The sequence below is a fragment of the Sciurus vulgaris genome, assembly GCF_902686455.1.
Source record: "Sciurus vulgaris genome assembly, chromosome: 19".
Classification (NCBI taxonomy): Eukaryota; Metazoa; Chordata; class Mammalia; order Rodentia; family Sciuridae; genus Sciurus; species Sciurus vulgaris.
The window spans coordinates 20,408,169-20,431,009 of NC_136480.1; the positions used below are offsets into that span (position 1 = coordinate 20,408,169).

At 47.7% G+C, this 22,841-nt stretch overlaps 1 protein-coding gene across 5 annotated transcripts in view; it reads right to left on the reverse strand.

The window, feature by feature from the left end:
- Positions 1 to 870: 870 nt before the first annotated feature.
- Positions 871 to 22,841, reverse strand: part of GXYLT2 (glucoside xylosyltransferase 2) — a 68,570-nt gene continuing 46,599 nt past the window's right edge. For 3 of the 5 annotated variants that reach the window (XM_079122611.1, XM_079122612.1, XM_079122610.1), the window contains 4 exons: positions 18,644 to 18,895; positions 17,356 to 17,479; positions 8,444 to 8,616; positions 871 to 4,864 (listed from right to left, as the gene is read on the reverse strand). In XM_079122611.1, coding sequence (XP_078978737.1) covers positions 4,682 to 4,864; positions 8,444 to 8,616; positions 17,356 to 17,479; positions 18,644 to 18,895 — 732 coding nt within the window. In that variant the 3' untranslated portion in view covers positions 871 to 4,681. The remainder of the gene's footprint in view (positions 4,865 to 8,443; positions 8,617 to 17,355; positions 17,480 to 18,643; positions 18,896 to 22,841) is intronic. The other 2 variants (XR_013760961.1, XM_079122613.1) reach the window with 2 other exon arrangements.

Here is a 22,841-nt window from a genome sequence, read left to right on the forward strand (position 1 = left end):
GAACCAGGAGTAGGGTGGTGTCCAAGCAGCCCAAATCCCACAAATGTCTACTACAGAGCCATAAAGAGAAGATTGTGGAAACAGGGTATTTATGCAGAAAGGGACTTCAACATGATCTGACCCAACCATGCCACTTAATTGGTGAGTAAATGAATCACCAAGCAATTAAGCAATATATATATGCATATGTATATTGAGTTACTTAATTTCTTTTACATATGCATATATGTATATATAGTATATATGTATATATAACTACGTACATATACACATGTATACATATATACATATACACATATACATAAACATTATATATACAAAACATTATATATATATATTATATATATAGTTTTGCTATGTTGCCCAAGCTGGATCCAAATTCAGGATCCTTCTGCCTCATTACAGGCATATGACACTGTGCTGGGCTTCAACATAACTTCGGTGAATGAGATTTTGTAGGATGGGTTACTAATAGCCATTACAGCAATACACTATTACAGGAACAGTAGTTTTTGAGGATGTTTAAAATCAATATGATGTGCTGGGAAACTTGTCTGATAGGAATTGGTCCCAGTTCAGGATGCAGCTGAGTCATTTCATTTATTTGTTCATTAAATGTTTTGGAGTAGGGGGACGCATGAGAAATGTGTTCAGTCATGAAACATAGAGCAGAGAACAAAATTGTAAGGACTGTGCATCTTCTGGGAATGGCAATCAATAAACTCAGTTTCACACAAACAACAACAACAAAAATTGACTAAATCACTTACTGAATACTTCCTTATTAGCTGGATAGACTTAAACATTACCATTTAACTTATAAAATTTTTCAGCTTGAAATATTTTTAAGGAAAAGACACACAGTTTCAAAATAATACCAAAAGTCATGTATTTAAAGCTTTTAATTTTTAGCAGAGGTAAAACAGGAGATGACATTAAAAAATACAACAGTAATTAAATCGTAATACTTGTATTCCTTTTTATCTACTGCAATAATTTCTTTTCTTTGGAGAATGCTCATTTCTTCACAAATGAAAATCATCTTTCTTAAAAAAGTCGTTTCCAACATAAGAAATGCATCCAGGGTCTCCTGGGAGCGCTAAGCAATGGGGACACTTTTTCACAGACAGTACAAACATGTAAACCTGATGGAGCAGAAAGTGCCACCTGTTATTGCCTGTGTACGCAACGGGGATAGAAACACAGGCGCTTCCTCTTGAAGACTCAAGAGAATGTTTCCAGTTTTGACCTGTGAAAAACAAAAATCATGCCAGAGAAACCTCATCAGCTTTGGGTGCCGGCAACGCAATTGTGAAAAGATTTGACCGAAGGTTTGATTGTCCATAATTCTTCATTCGTACTACAACAAATGTCAGCTCCTCCTTCCAAAGGGGCAGGGTGTATGCATGCTGGGCTGTTTTCTTTGATTTCTGAAAGGTTTGATCTAAGGAGTAGAACTTAGTTCTGCCTGCACAGGGATCTCCCTGTTTTGTTGCTCTGTCACTAAAGGCCAGCTTCATGTGCTACTCAGATGCTTCCATGATAAACAGAAAAGCAAAAAATAAGAGAGGAATAATAAAAAAATAGGAGGAAAACAGAAAACCCTACAGAAGATTGCCCACCATTTTATTAAATGAAAATCTGAGGATGTGGGCTCCCATGAAGCCCAATATAGTTCTTAATTCAACATAATTCTGAATTTGGTCTTAAAATTATGTTCACTTTGGTTTATCAAACACACACTGTTTATTTTTTATATATAAACATCAGGCAATATTGAGACATAAATCTAAATTTTTGCTGGGTATGGTGGCACACGCCTATAATCCCAGTGGGTTGGGAAGCTGAGGGAGGAGGATCTCAAGTTCAAAGGCAACCTCAGCAATTTACTGAAGCCCTAAGCAACTTAGCAAGACCTTGTCTCAAAAAATAAAAAAGGGCTGGGGGTGTGGCTCAGTGCCAAGTGCCCTGGGTTCCGTTCCCAACACTTCAGAAGATAAAAGAAATGAGAAAAGAGGAAAGAAGAGAGGAAGGGGAAGGGAGAGGAGGGGACAGAAGGGGAAGGAGGACAGGCAGGAAGAGAGAGAACCAGCCGTGCTCTTCCCATAATGGCTCAGCCCTGTGGTATTACAGGGCTGTCACAAAATTTTTGGCAAACTTCACCGCAGATTGCACATTTTAGCAGTCCACTGATTTAAAATTTGTGGCTCTCATATTTAAAGATGTTTTCTTTCCAAGGTGTTTCCTGGGAGTTATCAAAGTCAGAGAAAATACCACCTCACAGTAACGTCCTAGCTACAGAAAATAATTAGCACTTTCAGGTAGAAGGAATTGGAAGAGAAAATTTCTCCCCAAATTTTCCACAGAATTCACCTAAAATTTCAGGAGACAGCATGGGAATCCCATAGCACACAACCACACCAAGTGTCACAGGTTCATAATTCACCATTCTGGAATGTTCTAGAGTTCTATCTTTGACCTTTGCTGGCCACTGTACATGTGTATTCAGTGAGCAGCAACAGCAGAGAGTTGCGAGCACACCTGAATCTCATGAAAGAAGAGGTGTCACTCTGTTCAAAGTCCTACCACAGATTCCAAGTCTCTGGACCTGCCAAAGGAGGGAAGGAACCTCTGTAGGTTGGGAGCCACCAACAAATCCAGAGTGACATCTGTGGGGTTACTGGCCATTCTGAACAGGTAGAAAGAAAATGGGATTACAGATTTATGTTTGCATCCTGCCTCATTCCCTGCAGAGTTAGGGATAAAGGTGCATTTTCCTTCAGCCAAAGACAATTCCAAGATGGCTGCGAATCAGATGTGCCCATGACACAGATGGAAGGCCCAATACAAGTACATAAAGGAAGGGACGAAGTCGCTTCTGGTGGTGCATGAGGAAACAAAACAGCCAAGTCAGAGTCTCCCGTCGCAGTGAGTTTCCTTAACAGAATAGCAAGCCAGGCCACCCGACTGAACACCAGAGAAGTAGGGTTACCACCTCCTCTTGTAGATCCGAGCTTGTGACAACCACAGTGTGGTACTCGCAGCACTGATTGATATCTGCCATGTCTTTGCATGCTGAGATTTCCCTGTCTCTTTCAGGGGAAGTCGTTTTCTGCTGATGTGATGTCCTAGGATTCTGATACACAGGATGCCATATTTACATTAATAAAATCATGCTTTCCATTTTATTCTTGCAGATTGCTTTCTATGTATGAAAGGTATTCAATATTTTTATTTCCAAAAATGTTTCTGTGAAATTGATGTGTCTTATGCAGACCCGTGTGTCTTATAGAAAAGTAATTTTATTTGGTACATTCATTTCTTTGTATCATAATTTCCTTATTTACCTAATGGAGATGATGTAGGTCCCTACAAAGTTGACTAGGTTGTGGGAAACTTTAAAGATGTCATTTATGTAAAAGCCATTCGCAATAAAGAAATATCATGCAAATTGTCCCACTGCTGATACCAACATATGAAAAACTGGGGAGAAGTCAGTTTCCTTTGGGGAAGAGAATAGAATTTCCAGTACCGTAGCTAGGTGATAAGACCTGAAGTTTCCTTGGCTTACAGCTGGGTATCCCCAGAAGAAAAAAGGGAAAAAAAAAAATTTTTTAGGAGATTTTCTGAGGCTGGTAGGGAGGTAAATTTTCTTGCCAATGGAAATGTTTACATTGAGCACATTAAATCTGAAGTTGGTACAGAGTTCCAGCACTGCCCAAGAGTAGTAGGAGAGAGGTGCCCACACCTCCTGATGGCTGAAGACTGTCTTTGTCTTTGCATAAACACAAAGTCACATCACTTTGCTGAAGAAGTTCATTGGGTTCAGTACAATTACTGAATTTCCAGAAATTATCGTTGCATAGACATTTCTCATGATTTAGCCCTCCACAAATGCAAGCAGTTTCCTTGAGAAACACCCTCAGGTATATGCCCATCCTTTAACACTGCCCAGCTAGTCGCAATCCGAATGCTTCTTCCAGATGTATTTAAGTAAAGTGCTGTAAACAAAATCATCTTGTCCAACTTTTAGTCTCCCACATACAAATCTCAGCATAGGGGTCACTGTTATTGAGATCACTGTTTGAAATATGTGTTATAATGGAAAATATAAACATAGGAAATAAAAAAGTCTAAAAACAGTGGGGTGGGAGGGCTGGAAGGAGACACATTAAAATCGCCGCCACCTTCTCCACTGGGTGGTAGGATGACTAACCTGATCTTGACTTTGGCCCCTCGACCTGTGGTCCAAAGTGCGTTTGTTTGCCTCACAAGTAAAGATTACTTTTTTAACAAGGGGTGAAGGAGCCAACTGCATAGAAAGAGGCTCGAGACTGTTAGATGAACACGACACCCATTTGCCACTGAAGTGGCCTCCCACACTTGCCAGGAATTGGAGGTCTCTCGAAAGTTCCTCTTCACAGTCAGGGGACCTGCTGGAACACTGTTAAACGCATGGTGATAAGGTTTTTGTTTTTAAAGAGATAACTAGGATTTTAGAAAAAATTAAATGCATGTTCCCTTTCAGGGGCAACTAATTTAGCAAAATGTAACAAGGCTTTTAAAAACTCAACAGTCATGAAGCACCATTAAAAATATTCACACGAGAAAGATCCCGGCAACGTGAAGATGGGCGCTTCCTTGGCCACGGATGCTGAGGACCTGGAACACGAGGAGATATTCAGTGCATGTGGTCAGGGCCCACGTGGATGATGACGTGCTTCTCATAAGCCCTTCTCATGGTTTTCTCGATTTGCTTCAGGAAGACTTGAGGGATTCGTCCACACAGAGTGTGCACAGTCTCCAGAAACTTCAGCTGGAGAGGGTAATACATGGACTGAAAGAGATTGTCCTGGAAGGGAAACTGAAAGATGGTTTAAATTAAAAAAAAAAAAAAAAAGAAAAAAGAAAGAAAAATACAATTTAGTCACTGAAATGCCATTTAAAATGCAAATTGTGCTGACTAAACCTGACCTAGGGAGTTAGCGTAAGCATCAGGGCGTGGGTGTGTGTGGTCATGGGCTTAGGGAAGGGACCCCGGGACCAGTCCAAGTCTGGTCTAGCTGTGCAGCCCGCTCAACCACTGAACTTTTGTGGACCTCAGTCTCTCTCTCTGAAGAAAAGATGATGCACTGGACCCTTCGAGCTCCTAGAACCTGAGGGCAATGCCTCCGTCTAAGGACGGACGTCTGCGTACAGTGCGTTCCTGCGGGGAGCAGAACTCAAGCACTACTTGACATCCACGGTGCCTTATCCACTGAATTCTTACTCTTTTCCTTGAAGCAATGTTATTAAGAACGTTCAAGGAATGTGCACGATGACCTCAGAAAGCCCAGAGTCTCACAGGGACAGGTAGAGTCCATGGCCACGCACTTCACTGCAGTACTCAGGTACCAAATAGTGGCTCCCTCATGCACCACATCTGAGGGTTTGTTCTTTGTTCTGAACTTGAACACTCCCGTTTCCCCATAGCATGTGTCCATGGGCAGTATCTACCAAAATAGATCTTGTGGAATACTAAGTTAGGAGCTTACGTCAAAATGTATCCTGCTCTTGTTGAAAGGAAAAAGGTCGCTAGCAGACCAAGGGAACGCTTCCTTCTTAGCAAGGACATTTTACATGAAAAGATGGAGGAAAAGAAGGGTTAAAGGTAGGACAGCCCGGCCTGACGGCAGGCGTGTGGGTGTCAGCTTCCAGAGTTCATCAGAAAGGTTACTCAAGCATATTCATCAGAAATGCAAATTTCTTCCCAGAGGGAGCTTATGATTGACGTGATACAGCAATGTCTGGTCTCGGATCAGGGCTGGCACTTCTTCTTCACTAGCATGGTCTACGCCACTGCTAAACCCTCAAAGTAGGCATGAACCTGCCCTCTCCATCACTGCATCCCCAACCGATGGGACAGTGGGTGGGACCATGGAGTCCTCCCAGACTCCTCTTCCCCACACGCCCAGACCACCCTCAGCACGTCCTGAAGCGCCAGCTTGACGCCTTCGCCAGAGCACAGCCCTCTCTCCTGCTTCCCTCCCGACAAGCCCCTGCTGCGGACTCTGCCTGCACGTTGCAGCCCACGTCCCAAAGTGCCTTTGTCTTCCACTCCTGCACCCTTCCACCTGGTCGCCATGGTGACATTTTTCAAGCTTAAATCAGAGTCCCCCACTTCCTGACAGGGTTTCCCACTGCAATTTCTAGGAGTCCAGCTCCTCCCTTGTGTAGATGCTCAAGGTGACCTGGGACCCTCCTGTCTTGCTCCACCCTTCCCATTCTGGACATGGAGGCCTCCTCCCCATCCTTTGGACACATGGAATTCATCCAGGCTCAGGGACTCAGCCTGGTCCTTCTGCTTAGCAGGACCTTCCTGGGTTTCCATGACAGAGGCCTCCATCGGACCAAGTCCCAGGATTGTGGAGGCCTTGGCTGAGGACCCTGCTAGTGGACACTCCTCTCCCCTGGGGCACGCAGCCCACCCGGTTCTTCTCACAGACAATCCCACTGATCACTGGGGACGACTGTTGTCAGGTGATGAACTAAAAGCTGAAAGACCATCATCTTGCTGGGCTCCCACAGCCTTCCCACGAGGTAGCTGCCGTCATTATCTCCACTGCACAGACAAGGAAACTGAGGCCCAGCAGGGCGAGGACTAACCACTGGAAAGTGACAAAATAGGAATTTTGAGCCCAAGTATCCAGGCCCAAGGCCAGCTTCTGACCCCGCCCAGGGTGCCCAGCACTGTAGAGGGTGGGGAGACAGGGAGATCCTGTCACCACAGAGTCCATTTGGGATTAGTGATTTTCTTGATTCAAAGGCTTGAATGAAAATTCTTTTCAGGCCCAACTGAGGAACATCACTGAACGAGTGGCAGAATCATTTATGAAGCCTGGCCTCTTTCTGATCCCTGAGAAAACAGAGGAGATGGGTTGTAACTCAAGAAGCACAACTGCTCAGCTCAATCCAGGGCTGACGGGGCAAAGAAAGTGAAGCGGCCCTGGCGAGGGAGCTGCGGCACTCAGCAACGCCGCTGTGCTTCTGAGCGACCGGGCCTGGAGTCACTGTTAGAATAACTATGTGTAAAAGCACCGCTGAGTCCAGGACAGATTTTTGATGTAATTGAGTCACCTGGCCCTTGGAAGCCAAGTGTAGGGAATGCAGGCAAGCCTGGCGTTGGCCCAGGTGTGCTAAGCTCTGCCCACGTGGGAGGCTGGGCCTGGGTTTCCCGTTGGAATTCTCTGGTTCTGTCCAGCAGAATGCCCACTGACACACACTCAATGTGTCGCTGTGTCCCTGCCTCACTCCCGCCACGCCCTGTTTGTGAAATCCTAGGCCCTTAAGTGTCTAATGAGGTCGATATTAGGGGTCTGCAAGTTTCTGGACAGGGGGCTGGAGAGTACTAGACTGTGGTCCCACTGTCTGTCCCAAGTAGTCATGTTGGCTCAGGCCTGAACTCAGTGATTCAGGAAGAAACTATGAAATTCAAATCTCAGTACTAGTGAATTTATCTCAGCAGAACATGGGGACACCCACTTACTTGTGCATCTTCTCTGGCTGTTTTGGTGCCACAGCAGCAGAGATGACTTTTTTTTTTTGAGGTACTGAGGACTGAACCTAGGGGTGCATTTACCACTGATCAGCACCCCTAGCCCTTTTATTTTATTTTGAAATGGGATCTTGCTGAGTTGCCTAGGCTGGCCTCCAACTTTTGATCCCCCTGCCTCAGCCTCCTGAGTAGCTGGGATCACAGGCGTGTGCCACTACTTTGGCCCTGTGGTAGTCAGGCCTCTGCCCTGGGCAGTCATGTACCCACTCAAACCTGTGGGTCCACCTTCCCAGGGGCCACAGTTCAGCCACCTCTCTCCACTTGGTGCCTTTCCACTCTGACCTTCTCCTTTCCTCCCTCCAGCCCTGGCTCATGGGTCCATGAGATGGAGAAGCTTTTGTCTGGGCTCCCTGGCAGTGAGAAGCCTCCTGCCATCTCCAAGGCATCCCCGTGACCCTGGCCCTGGGCCCTTAGGGGGGATGGCACTGCCCTCTCGCACCATTGGAGGTGGGTGAACAAAGGCCTGGCCGCTGCCTTCATTTCAGCTCCTTGTTCTGACTGCCCCCTGGACTCCTGGCCGCTCAGGGCTTAAAACTGGCAGTCAGGAAACACTGGACTTGAACTGAATATTGCCATCTTATTTTTACTGGACCGCTTTTTACCCTATCCTGTTATCTCTACTATGGTAAATGGCACAGGATTCTCTTTTTGATATGAAATTTCCCCCCAAAATGAATTTAAGTTAGAAACAGAGACTTTTATGGAAGTACGAAGTCAAGAGCGGGGGTGGTTATAGTCCTGGGGACAAGAGGACTTGGTGACCTGGGGACCGAGATGGGGGAAACTGGCATAACCTGGCGCTCTGGGAATGTGTGGGCCGCAGAGGGCCGGGTTGGCGAGTGCACTTACGTCCCGCATGGCCTCATAGAGTGCCCTGAAGGTGGGCTGCTTGTCGTCGTGGTAGACGCCGCGGTTCCCGTGCAGCACCGACACGCCCTCGCGCTCCGCCTCTTTGCAGTTGCTCCCGTACATGCAGTGGTCAGGCCGGTAGTTCCACTGGCAGGGGAACACGTAGAGACGCTCTGGGGGAGACAGAGCGAGCCCAGGACGGTCAGTCCCAGCCAGCGTCTCTGTGCACTGCGCGCTGACCCACCCCCACACACACCAGCGCCACTGCGACTCTTAGACCAAATTTCAGCAAATCTGACAAAACTCTGAGATCAAGAACTGAAGGCATACGCTCTAATGATGATGTAGGTTTCATCCGAAAAATAAATAAATAAATAAAAAGTCAAATCAGGAAATCAGGGCACCACACAGTCTGGCCCAAGTCCCAGTCCCCATGTCCTTGAACTTGTGCCCTCATCTGTAAAGTGGAATAGGGGGCCTCCCTCTGACTTTGATGATTGCTTTTTTTGAACACGTGGAAGGTGCTTAGCAGAAGGTCAAGCTCACAGCAGTTTGGACCAACTCATTGTTGGGGGTGGTTCTGGGGTTCGAACCCAGGACCTTGAGCACGCTCAGCAAGTGCTTTTCCACCGAGCTCCATTCCCAGCCCTAGAATCAACTCCTAGGGAAGGTTTTGTGAAATGGACAGACCCACTTGAGATGGAAGCCAAGATTCCTCTTTAGAGCAAAATGAAACAAAAAAACAATAGCAAGGAGAAAACCAAAAAGAAAAAAGAAAGAAGCCCCCACCAAGATAACCATGTGCACCTCGCTGTGTGTGCACACGGGTGTGTGAATTTGTATCTCGGAAACAGTGCTGGTTCACCTTTCCAAGACTCTGCCCCGCACCCGCCTGCCACCATCTGGCAGTGTTAGGCACAGGGAGGCTGCTACTGGCATCTGCTCAGGTGCGCTAAGCTTCCTACAGGGGCCAGGGATGCTGTTTCGTTCTACAATGCGCAGGAGAGCCCCCACAGAGCTGGAGGGCCTGGCCCAGCTCTCCACCTGATCCCACTGGACACAGAGCACTCCCCCTTGCTGACTGGCAGTGAGTTCGTGAGGCTGAGCTACCTGGCTCCCCGGCCTGATGCCTTTCAGGCTGGGCCTGAGCAGCAGGGATCGGCACAGCTCTGCAGATGCGTCACCCGTGGTGAGAAGGCCCTGCAGAAGGTGCGGCACATCAGGCCTTGGGATGCGCTTCTCCCAGGCTGACGGCCTTCCTCCTGCTGGGGAGGACTGTCCTTAGGATTGTTACAGAGGCTCCAGGCTGGGCAGCAGAGAACGAAGAGACCATTGCACTCGCTCTGCAGACCAGGAAGACCTCCACAGCTCGCTGTCTGACAGGCCAGAGGCACCTAGGACCCTCTCAGGACCCTGCACGCCAGAGGGCCCTGTTCCCAGAGCGCTCCATCCCACCCGCTGCGTCTCCCTCCTTCACCCCGACACTTGCAGGTTCACAGCCCACAAGTGTGGTGGTCACCTTCCAGTCACACTCCCTAGGTCTGAACCCATGGCTCTGTCACCTGTGTGGCCTTTCTGCATTTATTGCAAGGGTGGATGTGAGGACCAGAGGAGTGAGAAACCCAGCTGTGCCCAGCTCCTTCCTTTTGTAATCCACGGTTGGCATCAGCCACACAAGACCTACTTGGGCATTTGAATGTACCTGCAAGGTTCCTAGCTGCATGGATCGGTCGAGAGCCCATCTCTGCTTTTATCAATCCATTGGCTGAATCAATCAAGATTTACTGAGTGCCTGCTCTGCACGCTGTGAACAAAGCAAATCGTGGAAAGGTCTGGTTCCTGCCTTCGTGGAGTTTGCGACTGGTGAGGTTGATTCTTGGCAGACACTTTAGGAGTTCACTCACAAGGTCACCTTTTCTCTCACAGCGGCCTCTCTAGAGGCCTGGGCCCAGTACGGGGCACTGCCTGGCAGAAGGTAGAAATGGCTGCTGCTTTGGAGTCAGCCAGATGTGGGTTCAAATTGGCTTCTGCCCATTCCTGGCTTTCTAACCTTGGTGTCACTGAGACACTTGGCCTCAGTTGAGAAGCAGTAAACAGAAGGCAAATGACCCAGACTGAATCCCACGACGGGTCAGCTGTGAGCTAGCGGCAGGGCGGCTGAAGGAGCAAGCTCTGCTCTCAGCTCGGCTGGGTCTAAGTTCAGAACTCCACCAGCCGGTGAGTCAATCCAGACAAATCACCTGGCTTTTCCATGCTTCAGGTTCGTCATCTGTAAAATGGGGAGAAGCACAACAGCACCTGAAGGGAGGCGGAGGGGTGGTAAACGAGCCCTTCTCCACGCCTGCTCGGAACAGAGCCCGGCTCTAAAGGCACTCGCCGTCGCCACAGCCAGCATCATCCTAAGGCTGTTGGCAGTGGCCTACCAGAGGAGTAAAACCAGAGAACCTCAAGGAAGGAGTCTGCAGTAGTTTCCAGCAGAGTCTACCTGTGATAAATATTTATTCCAATTGCTTCTGGACACACAGGTGGCCCGTCACTCTTAAGATTTTACAGGTCGCAGATCTCTCTGAGACTAATGAAAGCTTTAGACCCTGACTTTGGAAAAATACAACTGGGAACATATATAGGCTCATAAAGAACATTTGCTTACAAGTTCAGGGATTTATAGATCTCTTAAAGACCAGCTAAGAACCTCAGCTGTCAGATCTCAAATATGACGGAATTTCAGGCAGAATTCAATTCACATCTTCACAACCCCCTGCAGAATCTGCCAGAACAAGAAATGCAAAATATACACTGAGCACACGGTCCACACAAGCTCCACTCACTGCTCCTCTGCAGGATACTGTGTCACCGCGTGACAAGGGGCTGCTTCTGCCCTCAGGGATTTATCCCTTGGAAGGGAGACCGTGCGCAGTAGGAGAGAGAGGAACATGTACTGTCAGCAGTCACAGGAAGGAGAGCTCATTTCCAGGAGGTGAGGTGACAGGATGTTTCGGTAAGCCTTCACTTGGACTCAGCCATTTGATAAGAATGGAATTCTCACAGCCAGCAACAGAGGCTTGGAGGAATATTTGAGGTGGAGAAAAATGGTGGTAAATGTTTGGAAATAAATGTACGTGTATATTTGTGGTGCTAGGCATTGAACCAGGGGCCTCACACGTGCTAGTGCTCTACCCCTGCATCCCTGGGCCTTTTATTTTTTATTTAGAGAGAGGGTCTTGCTAAGTTGCTGAGTCTGGCCTCAAACTTGCGATCCTCCTCCCTTAGTCTCCCAAGTAGCTGGAACTACAGGTGTGTATCACCACACCTAGCTCAGATTGTGTTTTAGAAAAGACAAATGATCTTAGCTTTCCTGGGGCAAAGGTAATCTTTTCAAACAGAGAGGGCAAAAGGAAAAAAAGTTGTCACATAAATACATTACTCTGTACAATTTACAATAGCCAAGTGATGGGACCAGCCCCAATGTCCATCAACAGAAGAATGGATAGAAAAAGGTAGTATAGATAAACAGTGAAGTTTTACTCAGTCATGAATAAGAATGAATCATGACATTTGCCAGTAAGTGGATAAAACTGGACCACTTCATACTAAATGAAATAAGCCAGACTCAGAAAGGATCATTAGAGTAGAGCAACTGGGGCATGACACTGATGAAATTATGTTACCTGCAGAACAATTATGGCATCATGAATCCCCCTATCTTGTGTAATTATAGTGTACCAATAAAAATTACTTTAAAAATATATTGCTCTGGTCTAAAATATTCAAAACAGAAATCTATATAAGGATGCAAACAACTAAGTTTGGGTCTAGTTTGTGGAGCAAAAGAGGATGAGCTTTGTTCTTTTGAAAGGAGATGGGGAAGCTCATCAAACTGGAGGTAGCACCAATGCAGGGCAGAGGAGGCAGCTCCAGCCATCCGAGCTGGGGACTGATGAGTGCCACTTGTCCACACCGCGGTGAGGTGACCCAGCCTTGGCTGCTGTTTGGCTCTTGGGCTGCAGAGTTCAGGTCACAGGAGATGGTCTGACTGGTTTAGCAGGAGTCACAGGGAGGGCAGGGCACAGGCAGTGGCAGAGGAGAAACTCTCCTCAAGACACGGGTGCTGCGACTGAAGCAGAGGGTCATGGAGAGTGGCCATCAGGAACAACAGATCTGCCTTTTAGTCACAGCTCCACTTTGCAGGGGTCACACCTTGAGATCTCCATTTCCTCAGAGGGGAATGGAAGACGGGGCGACAGTAGCATCGTGGAGAGGGCTGAGATGGAGCCGGCGCAGGTCAGCGAGGAGATCCTGAGCGCACCAGGGTGGCTATCTAGCGCGTGATCAATAGCCTGTTCTGAAGTGGGTTTATTTTAAGCATGATTATCAGAGCTGTCAAAGTCTGCTGTTTGAAAAAGACAGCCCAGGAAAATGCTCAGGTTGACTTACCCACTGCTGAAGAAATAACAGTGAATGATTTTAAAATCCCGAATCCTCAAAAGCTCAAACACCGTAACTTATGAAAAGTTCTTTCGGAGCCAACCTATCTTGAGCCCTTGGTCTTCGCTATTTTTCTCTCAATTTTATATTAAGAAGCTCTTGAATGGACTGTCCATGTGAAACCCTGGTGTTCCCAGGGGTCCATGCTGGCTTTCAGGGCTCAGCCACCTGCAGAGCATCGTGTGAGCCGGACGCTCCTCACGTTTCTGTTCCTTACACACTCTCGGGGTCCCTGAGATCATGGGGTAGTTTGTGCCCAGCCCTTTGACTTCATGGTGGACGAGGCTGGTCCCTGTGAGCTACTGTGCCAACAGGGTTGCTTGCACTGTTTGAAGTGTCCATTTTTGTAATGTCCCTTCCTGGGACGAAGCTTTCCCAGCCTTCTATTTTCTTCCAGGATGCACCTTGTTCCGGAGAAGGCCATGGCATTCGAGAGGACGTTCTGATCTAGGAGCCCCTCGCTCCTTCCGGGCTTGCCAGCCTCTGCTCAGCTCCTCATTTGCTCCTTCCCGCCACCATCGTGCCAGCAGTGGTTCTGAAGGATGCGGTGTTATTCTTCGGGAGTCTTCTTTTCCAGCAAAAGGCAAGTTTCACAAAAGCAGGAACTTCGTCTCTCAAGTCTGATGCTATATCCTGGCACCTACCCAGTGGCGGGCGCCCAGCAGGTTCTCAGAAACCCACCCCTGGACGAATGAATGAAGTGGAGGCTGTGCCCTCCTCTGCCATGGGGACAGTTGTCCTTCCTCTCACTCATTCCTTCTGCTGCTTCTCTCCTGTTCCTGGCTGTGGCTTCAGCCTCCATCTGCCTGCCCCTTCACTCCGTTCTCCTAATTCCATTCATCCAACCCACACTGCAGACCAGCTTCCCTGAGGTGCTGAGCCTCCCACGGGGAAGGCTGCGAGGCGGACAGCGCCCTCACAGACCTGTGGCTTCCACTTCTCTCCGGTGCTTGGTGTCAAGGCTTGTGGACTTCCTGACGCCCCACCCTGGGGTTGGCCACGGGTTCCCTGAGCAGTCCTGCTGTAAAGCCACTGGCTCTGTTGACCCCAGAATGCGGCCTTCACAGCCACTGGATGCTGGGGCTTCTGGCGACTGCACACGCAGGCCAGGGCTCCAGTGATTCTGGGAGGAAGAAAGGAGGCTTAAATAAGCCCCGTCCCCCGTGACGGCAGCCTGTGACCCTCCTTCCTTCTTCATGCGTCTGCCTGTGACCATGGCAGGGCGCCCTGCTGGTCTTCTCTACCTGGCTGGGTGCTCTGCCGTGTATCTGTACCTGGTTGGCTGCATTTTCTTCCTGCCCTCAGCCCACTTTTCTAGAAATGGCCCCAGAAGAAGCAAACCTAGGTGGTCATGTCGAGAGAGAAATAGCACATGATGCCTTTCACGGCCGGTCCCTTATTGACTGGATTGTGGGTGGTCTTCATGGCTGAGCCAGCCAGTGTCTGTCTGCCTGCCTCGCTCTCTTTCTTGAGTTGGAAACATAAGAAGTTCATCATTTCTGCTGGTGGACTCCTGTGGTCCTGCTGACTTGGACCCGACCATTAGGAGGGGCCTTGGGCAAACCAAGGCTGTCTGGGAGACAGCATGCCATCAGACAGGCCTGGGGAGGAGCAGAGATGGCAGAGGCCACCAGCCTCGCCGGCCTCAGCGCTTCCCACACCATCCTCCTGGAGCCTGGCGTGGCCTGATCCGCCTGTCATGAGAGCTGCCTGGATTAGCCTGCCTCCGTAGAACCCAAGTGTAGTCACCTCCATCTCTTTCTAGAGAGTTCTTTGGGCTCATGTCAGATTTACCTCTTCCATAGAACTCTGCTCTTGACTCAAACTCACCTGTCAAGATGGGAGCTCAGCGTCCTCCCTGGAAAAAGCAGGCCTGGCTGCCCTTGGCTGCCAGGAGGTGTCCCGTGGGAGGAGCCGCCTACACAGCCCCCTGGGCTTCGGCCACCTCTCCTGAACCAGTTTATTACCCAGCATTGCAGTTACATTCCACATCCCTGTACTATCTAATTATAGCAAGAGTTTTAAAATAGTTTTAAGCTAATGACTTTTAAACACATTTTTAAAAACAGAGTTACTGGCTACAGGGGACGCTAATAACAATGGCATTCCAGATGTGCCTCAGGTTTTACGTGCACGGCTTCATCCAAAGCAACCCAAGCAAACGTCACATCAACAGGCTGCCTCCCTCTCTGCCTCCGAGGGGTAGAGGAGACACATCTTGTTTCAAGTATAGTTGGTCTGGGTTCCAGGAACTGCTCACAAGCCACATACATGGAGAAGGCTGGGGGTGGGGTGGACGTTGCTGGATTTCAACCAGAAGGTCCCCTCTTAATACGGTGCCCGGGTGAAGTGAGACAGACCAAAGTTAGCCAAGGAAGATCAGGGAGTTCACCTAGCAGCAACCTAAAACTTGGTGACTTACTTCAGCCTGCTTGGAACCAGGATTTTGAACCAACTTCCAAGTCACTTTATAATATTTTTTATTTAGTGGATCCAGGTAGGAGTACGGAAGCCATTAAACTCAGCTGGGTCCAGCAACCATTAAGGACAGGGGACTCACGACTGATTGCAAGGCTGCTTACCATGCCCTCTGAAGAGCATTTACTCACTGCCCTTGTCCTGAAATGATCTGCAGCAGGCTGCGAGGGTTTCTGAGGAGGCAACCATGCGGACCTTTTGGATGCCTCCATAGACAAGATAGAGAGGTTTCCCTCACATCGTTTCAGCCATCAACAGAAAGGGAATTGGAATACTTAGCGGGAAGAAACAACGAAGCAGAAAGATCCCTTACGGATACCTGCCTAGCACGCAGGGTCCTTCACCCCACCACTAAGAACCTGCTTCCGGCTTGGCCCGGAACTGAAGCTCCTGGCTCTCCACCCCTGCTCTGACTTTCACTGGCTGTGCTCTAGGGTTATTTCACTCCTTTCCCTTGATTTCTTTGTCCACTGGGAATTACATTCCCAGGATCCTGTGAGTATTAGATAAGAACATGCTCAGACTGGCACCTGCCACTTGGTAAATAACGAATGTTGGCATCATTCCTGAGCTCCGTGTGCCTGCCCTGCTGACCCACGCTAGGGCCACTCACTTCTCTCCTAGGGATGTGGAAATGGGGTGAAGGTGGTCCTTGTGTGTGGCTGCACCTGTGCCATGAGAGCCTGGTGCTTTGCTTTGAGCCCTGAGGGGCAGAGAACCACCAGCCGTCTTTACAGAGAGATGGGCAGCTGCAGCGAGAGAAAGGGGGTCCCTCGGGGGCTCCTGGGCTCCCTGTCCTGCAGCAGCGTAGGATCGGTCTGCTTTCCCAGCCCTGGCTCCCTGAGACACCCATCAGTTTACTTAAAAAGACTTGTTTGTGCTCAGACTAAATCCAGAGGTCTTTTTTTTTTTTTCTTTTTTTCAACCAAGAATCCCAACAATACACCTATACCTAGAAAAAAGAAGAACTCTGCTTAAGAAGAAAAAGGCGGAGGTGCTAACCAGCTGTCCTCCTGTCAGAAGAAAAGGGACTGCGAGCAGTCAGAACTTCCTCTTCCTCCACTGTGCTGGGAGTCTGTCCCCAATTCCACGTCCACTTGCTTCTCTTCTTTTCCAGGATTTGACCCTTCTTGATCCAAAGACATATGCAATTGGGTTTTAAAGCAGATGATTTTTTTAGGTACATAGTAGGTGCTTCAAGTGTGCCCAGCAATCACAGGTGGAAATCTCTATCAGTAGGAGTCTCTACTTAAAGACTTTTAAAGACAAAGCAAAGGCCTGAAGAGGGTGGGGTAAGGGTTGCTTCTTTTCCCTACAGATTTTTTCTCAAGGAGAAAAACCTGGTTTTGATTTTAATGACATTAATAAGGTTTTAGCAAAGAAGGAAATTTTATTAGTTGTAGGTATTAATATGAAAACCCAGACCAGAAATTTTCATCTCCCTCCCTCCCCACCAAATCACCAACTTAACAATGTAAGAATTTTCTTTTCTCTAGTCAAAAAGGAAAAGGGATCTGGGGATCTGAGTTCTTACGCAGGGATCCTTTCACCCTGGACAAGTGGCTCAACCCCAAGGACCCTGAGAACCATCACCTTCGATTCAGCAACTGCTTGTGCTGCGGAGGCCTCGTGCCTGGTGACCCTGCTGTCCTTCGTTCTGTTTATCCCATCAGTTGTGGCTACTTCCGGGAAGCGTGGGGTGGAAACACCGCAAAGCTATTCTCTAAAACTGGAGGCCAGTGTTGGAGATTTCAACAGCTGGGCCTTTGTGCCTGTAGCTGAGGGTCCGCCTCCGTCAGACAGCAGGGGGCAGAGGAAAGGCAGCAGCAGGGAACACAGGCCCCTATGCACCACTCAGGCCCAGTCAGCAGCAGCCCAGGCCTGGAAGGTGCTCTGGGAATGAGGTGGGCGCCCTGCTACGCATGTGGCACTTGTGAAAGAGAACCTACCTGGGTTGAAATAAAAAATAATGTTTAACAAGTCCTGGTCTCCCCACGTGATGGCATTCTTGTACGTCTGGTACAGAGGGTACAGCATGTCCTCCCAAGCCAAGCCTGTCGGGGTCATGCTGTTCTGGAAAAGAGAAAACCATCAGAGCAGCTGATGCAGAGCCGGCAACTTGTCCACGGGGGAGCAGGCAAGGGCTGCTCCCTTCCCTCCCACAGAGGGCCCACAGAGGGCGCCGCTAACCTCAGGCCCAGGACGAAGCAAAAGCAGGGCCACAGGTGGGGGTTTTTCCTGGTTGTGTGTGGGTACTGGATGGGCCAGGAGCGGTGGCTGGACCTACAGTTTTTATTCTGAAAACCACGCCTGAAACTGAACCTATTTTGTAGGCTTATTTCTTGTCTCTGAAGTAAAGAAGCAAAGTAGAGATGGCAAAATGATGGTGTCCTAATTTAAATAATTATTTACTTTTAAAGTAACACATTAATACACTAAATATTCAATCACTACATAGAGATAAAAAATATAAAAAGTAAAGATATTTCTTTCACTATCCTCCTCCATACCTCATTCCCAATTTCCCCAGAAGCATCGACGATGAACAATTAACAGTCTCAGGTGTTCTGGATATTTCTAAGGCATCAGTGTGAACACACTGCAGCCTCATGACATAGAGCGAGCACACCGCAGTGCCATGAAATGCTTGCTGCATGTAAGTTTTTCTCACTTATTATCTCGGAGATCTTACCAGTCTCACACATTAACCTGCTCCTTTCTCATGTTTTGCCGCACTGGGGACCAGTCACAGTGCCTTGTGCATTTTGGGCAAGTGCTCTACCACCACCCCTGAGCTCTATTCCTGCCATAATTAACATTCTTCTTAATATGAGGATAGCCTGTTTTTACTGGTTCTTGTTTTACTGAAGTTATTTAGGTGCTTTTCAGTTCTTTACTAGGATAAAATATGAGACCACAAACACCCCTGCATCAATATCTCTGTTCACTTATGTCAACATGTCACTAGAGTAATCCCCAACATTTCTGAATGGTTTTGAAAGGCCACAGTGTATTCCTGGATGGACACCATGGAAGCTTTACATTCCATAGCCGTCTGGGCTTTCCCCAAACAAGTATCCCATAACTTTCCAAATTAAACCCTTTCCTCTAGGGACTTCCTGTCCCCACTGGCAGGCCACCTGCTGCAGTCCTTGAATCAGCATATCCACAGCCTAGGCATGTCACTATTGAAAAGACAACTTCCAGCCTTAAAAAGGAATTCCAAAGCACTCTTACCTTGAACTGGGCACTTCTTATCCGAGTTAAGTTCATCAGCATGACCCCTGAATTAACTCCCGCAGAGCCGTAGAAAGGGTGGCGAGCAAAGCGGCTATACCAGCCGATCTTGGGGATTTCATGCTCTGGGGCCATGGCTGCAAGCTGGGTGGAATTAAACTGCCTCAGAAGCTTCCAGATATCATCGACGGGTCTCAGAAAGAGAACGTCAGTATCCACATAGAGTAGAGAGTCCACGTCCTTCAAGATCACCTTTGTGTGGAAGGGAGACCAAACAAAAGCATCAGAAAGGAAGTGGCCTGAGAGGAAGAGTGTCACCAATGTGTACAGAAATTCCAGAAAGGGCACCCATCTTAGCTCCTGTCCTTCCTTCTCCTGTGACCTGAGGGACAAGTGTCAATCGAGGAGTGGAGACTTAAGGTAATTCTTAATCTAGATTGGCCCAATTCTAGCTCCTCAGGCCACATCTGATGAGGGCTGAAAACATCAGCACCTTACTGTGGCTCTCTCGAGTTCTTCCATCCTTCAGGAAGACCACCTGTCTTTCTTAGTTTTTCCCTGGAAGAGTCAAGCATTAGAAAACTTGAAGTGGACCATCCATAAACCAGTTTATGCCAAGCTTTGCTGTCCCTGGATCCATGTCTTCTATGGTGATGGATGTGGCACTGTGTCTTTTAAAATGCATTTCTAGCAAGGATTTGGACTTGGGAATAGGCAAAAGAAGTCATTGGCCAGCTTCGTTGGCTGATTGAGGACTGGCAGACTTTTTCCTGAAAAGGGCTAGACAGGAAATACTTTAGTCTCAACTCTGCTGCCGGAGCAGGTAAGGAGCACTGACAACACGTCAGTGAACGAGAGTGGCTCTGCTCCAACAGAGCTTCGCTTGGGAACACTGAAATTTGAATCATATGTCATCTTTAGATGTTGCAAAATTTCCTCCTTTTGCTTCCTTTTCAATCATTTAACATGTAAAGGCCATTCTCTGCTCACAGGCTGTTTGATGATGAGATTGTTGCAGATAATTCAAGTCAGCCTCCCTGGGTGTGTTCTCTGTGCTAATAGCTTAGTTTCCAAGATGTGCCCGGGGTTCCAGACTTTGAAGGCTTAGTTAGTAAATGGGCATTTGCCCAGCTGCTCCCAAACCTAGGACGAGTGTAACCCAGGAGGGAACTGAATCTTCCAGGGTCCCTGGCCTCACTTCCTCCTCACCCCGTAACGACATGCGTGTGGCAGCACTTGAGATGGGGACTTCGAGCGACCACCAGTTTTAGTTGAGGCGTGAGGGTGCAGCTGCCCTGAGGGTGTTGGCACCCTTGGGAGAAGGTGCACCAGAGAACTTGCTTCTCTGCCTCACGAGAACAAAAGGAGAAGGCCGCTATCTGCAAGCCAAGAGAGAACCCTTTCCCAAACCCAGCCCTGCTGGTAGAAAATGGTAGAAAAATAAATTTCTGTCGTTCAAGCCATCCAGTCTATGCGGTGGAGTACCGAGGATTAAGCCCAGGGCCTCATGCGTGCTAGGCAAGCACTTTACCACACAGCTACGTCCCCAGCCCTTTTTAGGTTACTTTGAGATAGGGTCTTGCTGAGTTGCCCAGGCTGGTCTCCAACTTCCAATCCTCTTGCCTTAGCCTCACGAGTAGCTGGGACTACAGAACACTGCGCCTGGCCAGTCCATCATACTTATTATGGCAGGCAGGGACCATATGATACAGGTATCACAGGAATTTTGGGCTTGAGTGATTTCCAAGCCTACATGAGTAGCCACAGGATTTCTCTTTCATGAATTAAACTAATCGTAACAGTGTCCACTTTATGCCCTTGCTGCTCTGCCACTGCAACTGATTTTTAAAATGGACTCTTTTCTTTCTCTTCCTCTCTCCCTGCTCCTCCCTAAACTCCCTGTCCCTAATCTCAAGGGAAGAAAGGTGGTCCTAGGTGATCCCCACCCTAGGCAGATTTATATGTCCCTGAGCACACACCCACCACAGGAAGGAAGTCACCCAGACTTTGGGGATGGCACCAGAAGAACTCAGAAATGACTGTCCTCCAAGTTAACAAGTGAATCACAGCCCCAACAGAGAACAGGGGGAAGGCAGCCTTTGAGTCGCCTCTTTGAAAGCCCCCTGTTCCTGCTGACGGGCAGAATCACAGTCTCTGGGACAGGAGTCCTCTGTGTTTCTCCTTTGCTAGCAAAACAATAAACCTCCTTTTTCCTTTTTCTCAAAACCACGTCCTTGTTATTGGATTGGAATCAGGGACAAGGACCGAGCTTTCGGCAACACAATGAATTTTACAAATCAATAAGATGATATTAAAAATAATGATCATCCACATTTCACAAATGAAAATGATCTCGATACCTATCTTAATAATTCGAAGATACTAATTTCAGAAGTAGGACAAATTCTGTAAATTGAAAATGAAAATCTTTTAAAATATTTACCACATTCTCCTCTTTTTTTCCTTATTTTTCTATGCAAAGGTAAAATCCTTGCTGACTTTTTAAAAAATTATGATTCCAGGGTACTGTGGAGGAAAGGCAAATTATCTATGAAAGTACTAATGAATACACTTATTTTTCTTTTTGTGGTACTGAGGACAAACCCAGGATCTCACACATGCTAGGCGAGTGCTCCATCGCTGAGCTTCAGGCCCGACCTTGAACACACGCTATGATATGATTACCTATCGTATGTAAGTGCCATTGTGATGTCTTCCATGCCCAAGGCCATCCCAAGGACTCAGTCTCCTGTCCGCCTTATTTCACTGGTGAAGGAATCAAAACGCTCCTTCTAAAGACATGAAGAATTGTTGGGCTGAAGACAACCAAGGCCCGGGGACCGCTCCACACCACACTCCTTAGAAACAGGATAGAGATTTATAAAAAGAACAGATCTTTCTGTCCTCCGTACCCAGCCGCCCTTTTCTGCCTTAAGAGAGGATATAGTTGGGCATGCCTATAATCCCAGAGACTCTGGAGGCTGAGGCAGGAGGATCACAAGTTGAAGGGAAGTTTCAGCAGTCTAGCAAGACACTGTCTCAAAATAAAAAATAAAAAGGGCTAGGGATGTGGCTCAGTGGTTAAGCACCCCCAGGTTCAATCCCTGGTTCCCCCTGCCCCCTAAAAGACGTGGATGTGAATTCTATTTCACACTCCTTAGCAGCTCAAAGCCCAGAGGGACCTGCAAGGGGACTTCCCATCCTAAGTGTTTCCCATGTGCTGCCCTCCCGTGTCACCTCTCTGAATTCCGTCCTTCTTTGTTGGCCACGCTAGATAAAGCAGACACGGAGGTCAGTACTGCATCACTTTCCTCCCAGTGATAGTCACTGCCTGTGTTCTAAGCTTGCTGCTGCTTCTCCCGGGGGGTTGTCACTTGTCACGGGAGTCTGCCCCAACTACAGACTATGAGGACTGAGGGGGAAACTATGTTTTCTTCCCTTCACTGCGAAGGGAACTTAAGCACAGAAAAGTGTTCTGTCCAAGATCATTTATCATAATTTTAATGGTTGCTGGATTCTAGAAAACAAGCCCCCCTCCCCCCAGGTTATAGCAAGATAGTTATTTCCAGAATGTGTGTAAGGGAACAAGAGACTTCACGGTATTCCAAAAGAAGCTAATTCAGAATTAAAGAATTAGAAGGGAAGAGAGGCTATTTTAACCCTTGTGAAACTACGAATTTCTCTTTATGGCCAATTGTCTAGTAAGGCCTGTATAAAAGCATATAATACTAATGTCTTAATCTATTAAGGGCTGTACAGAACAAATTTAAGCACACAGACTTGACTATTTTAATTTTTACTTGCCCCCCGCTCCACCCAGAGGCATAGTCAGAGATTTATTTAGGAAAACAGACACCTTCCAGGGAGAACTGGCCATCTCCAGAGGAAGAAGCAGCAACCTCTTTGGTCTTGGGTGGTTGTTACTGTTAAGACTTCCTCCAATAGAATAAATAAGATTATCAGCTCTCATCAAACCCAAAAGGAAGGAAACAGAAAGTTAAGAAGGTCCAGAAAAGAAAAACCTAAAAGATGAGAAGCATGGGGGTATTACAACAGGAAGTAGCAATGTTGCATGCGAGGCCTTCACTCCGGAGAAAAAAGGCAATCAGTTTAAGAAAATCAGAACAATTTTCAATAGGTTTTGTTTTGTTTTGATTTTGGCACTGGGGATTTAACAGGGACACTCTACTGGCAAGTT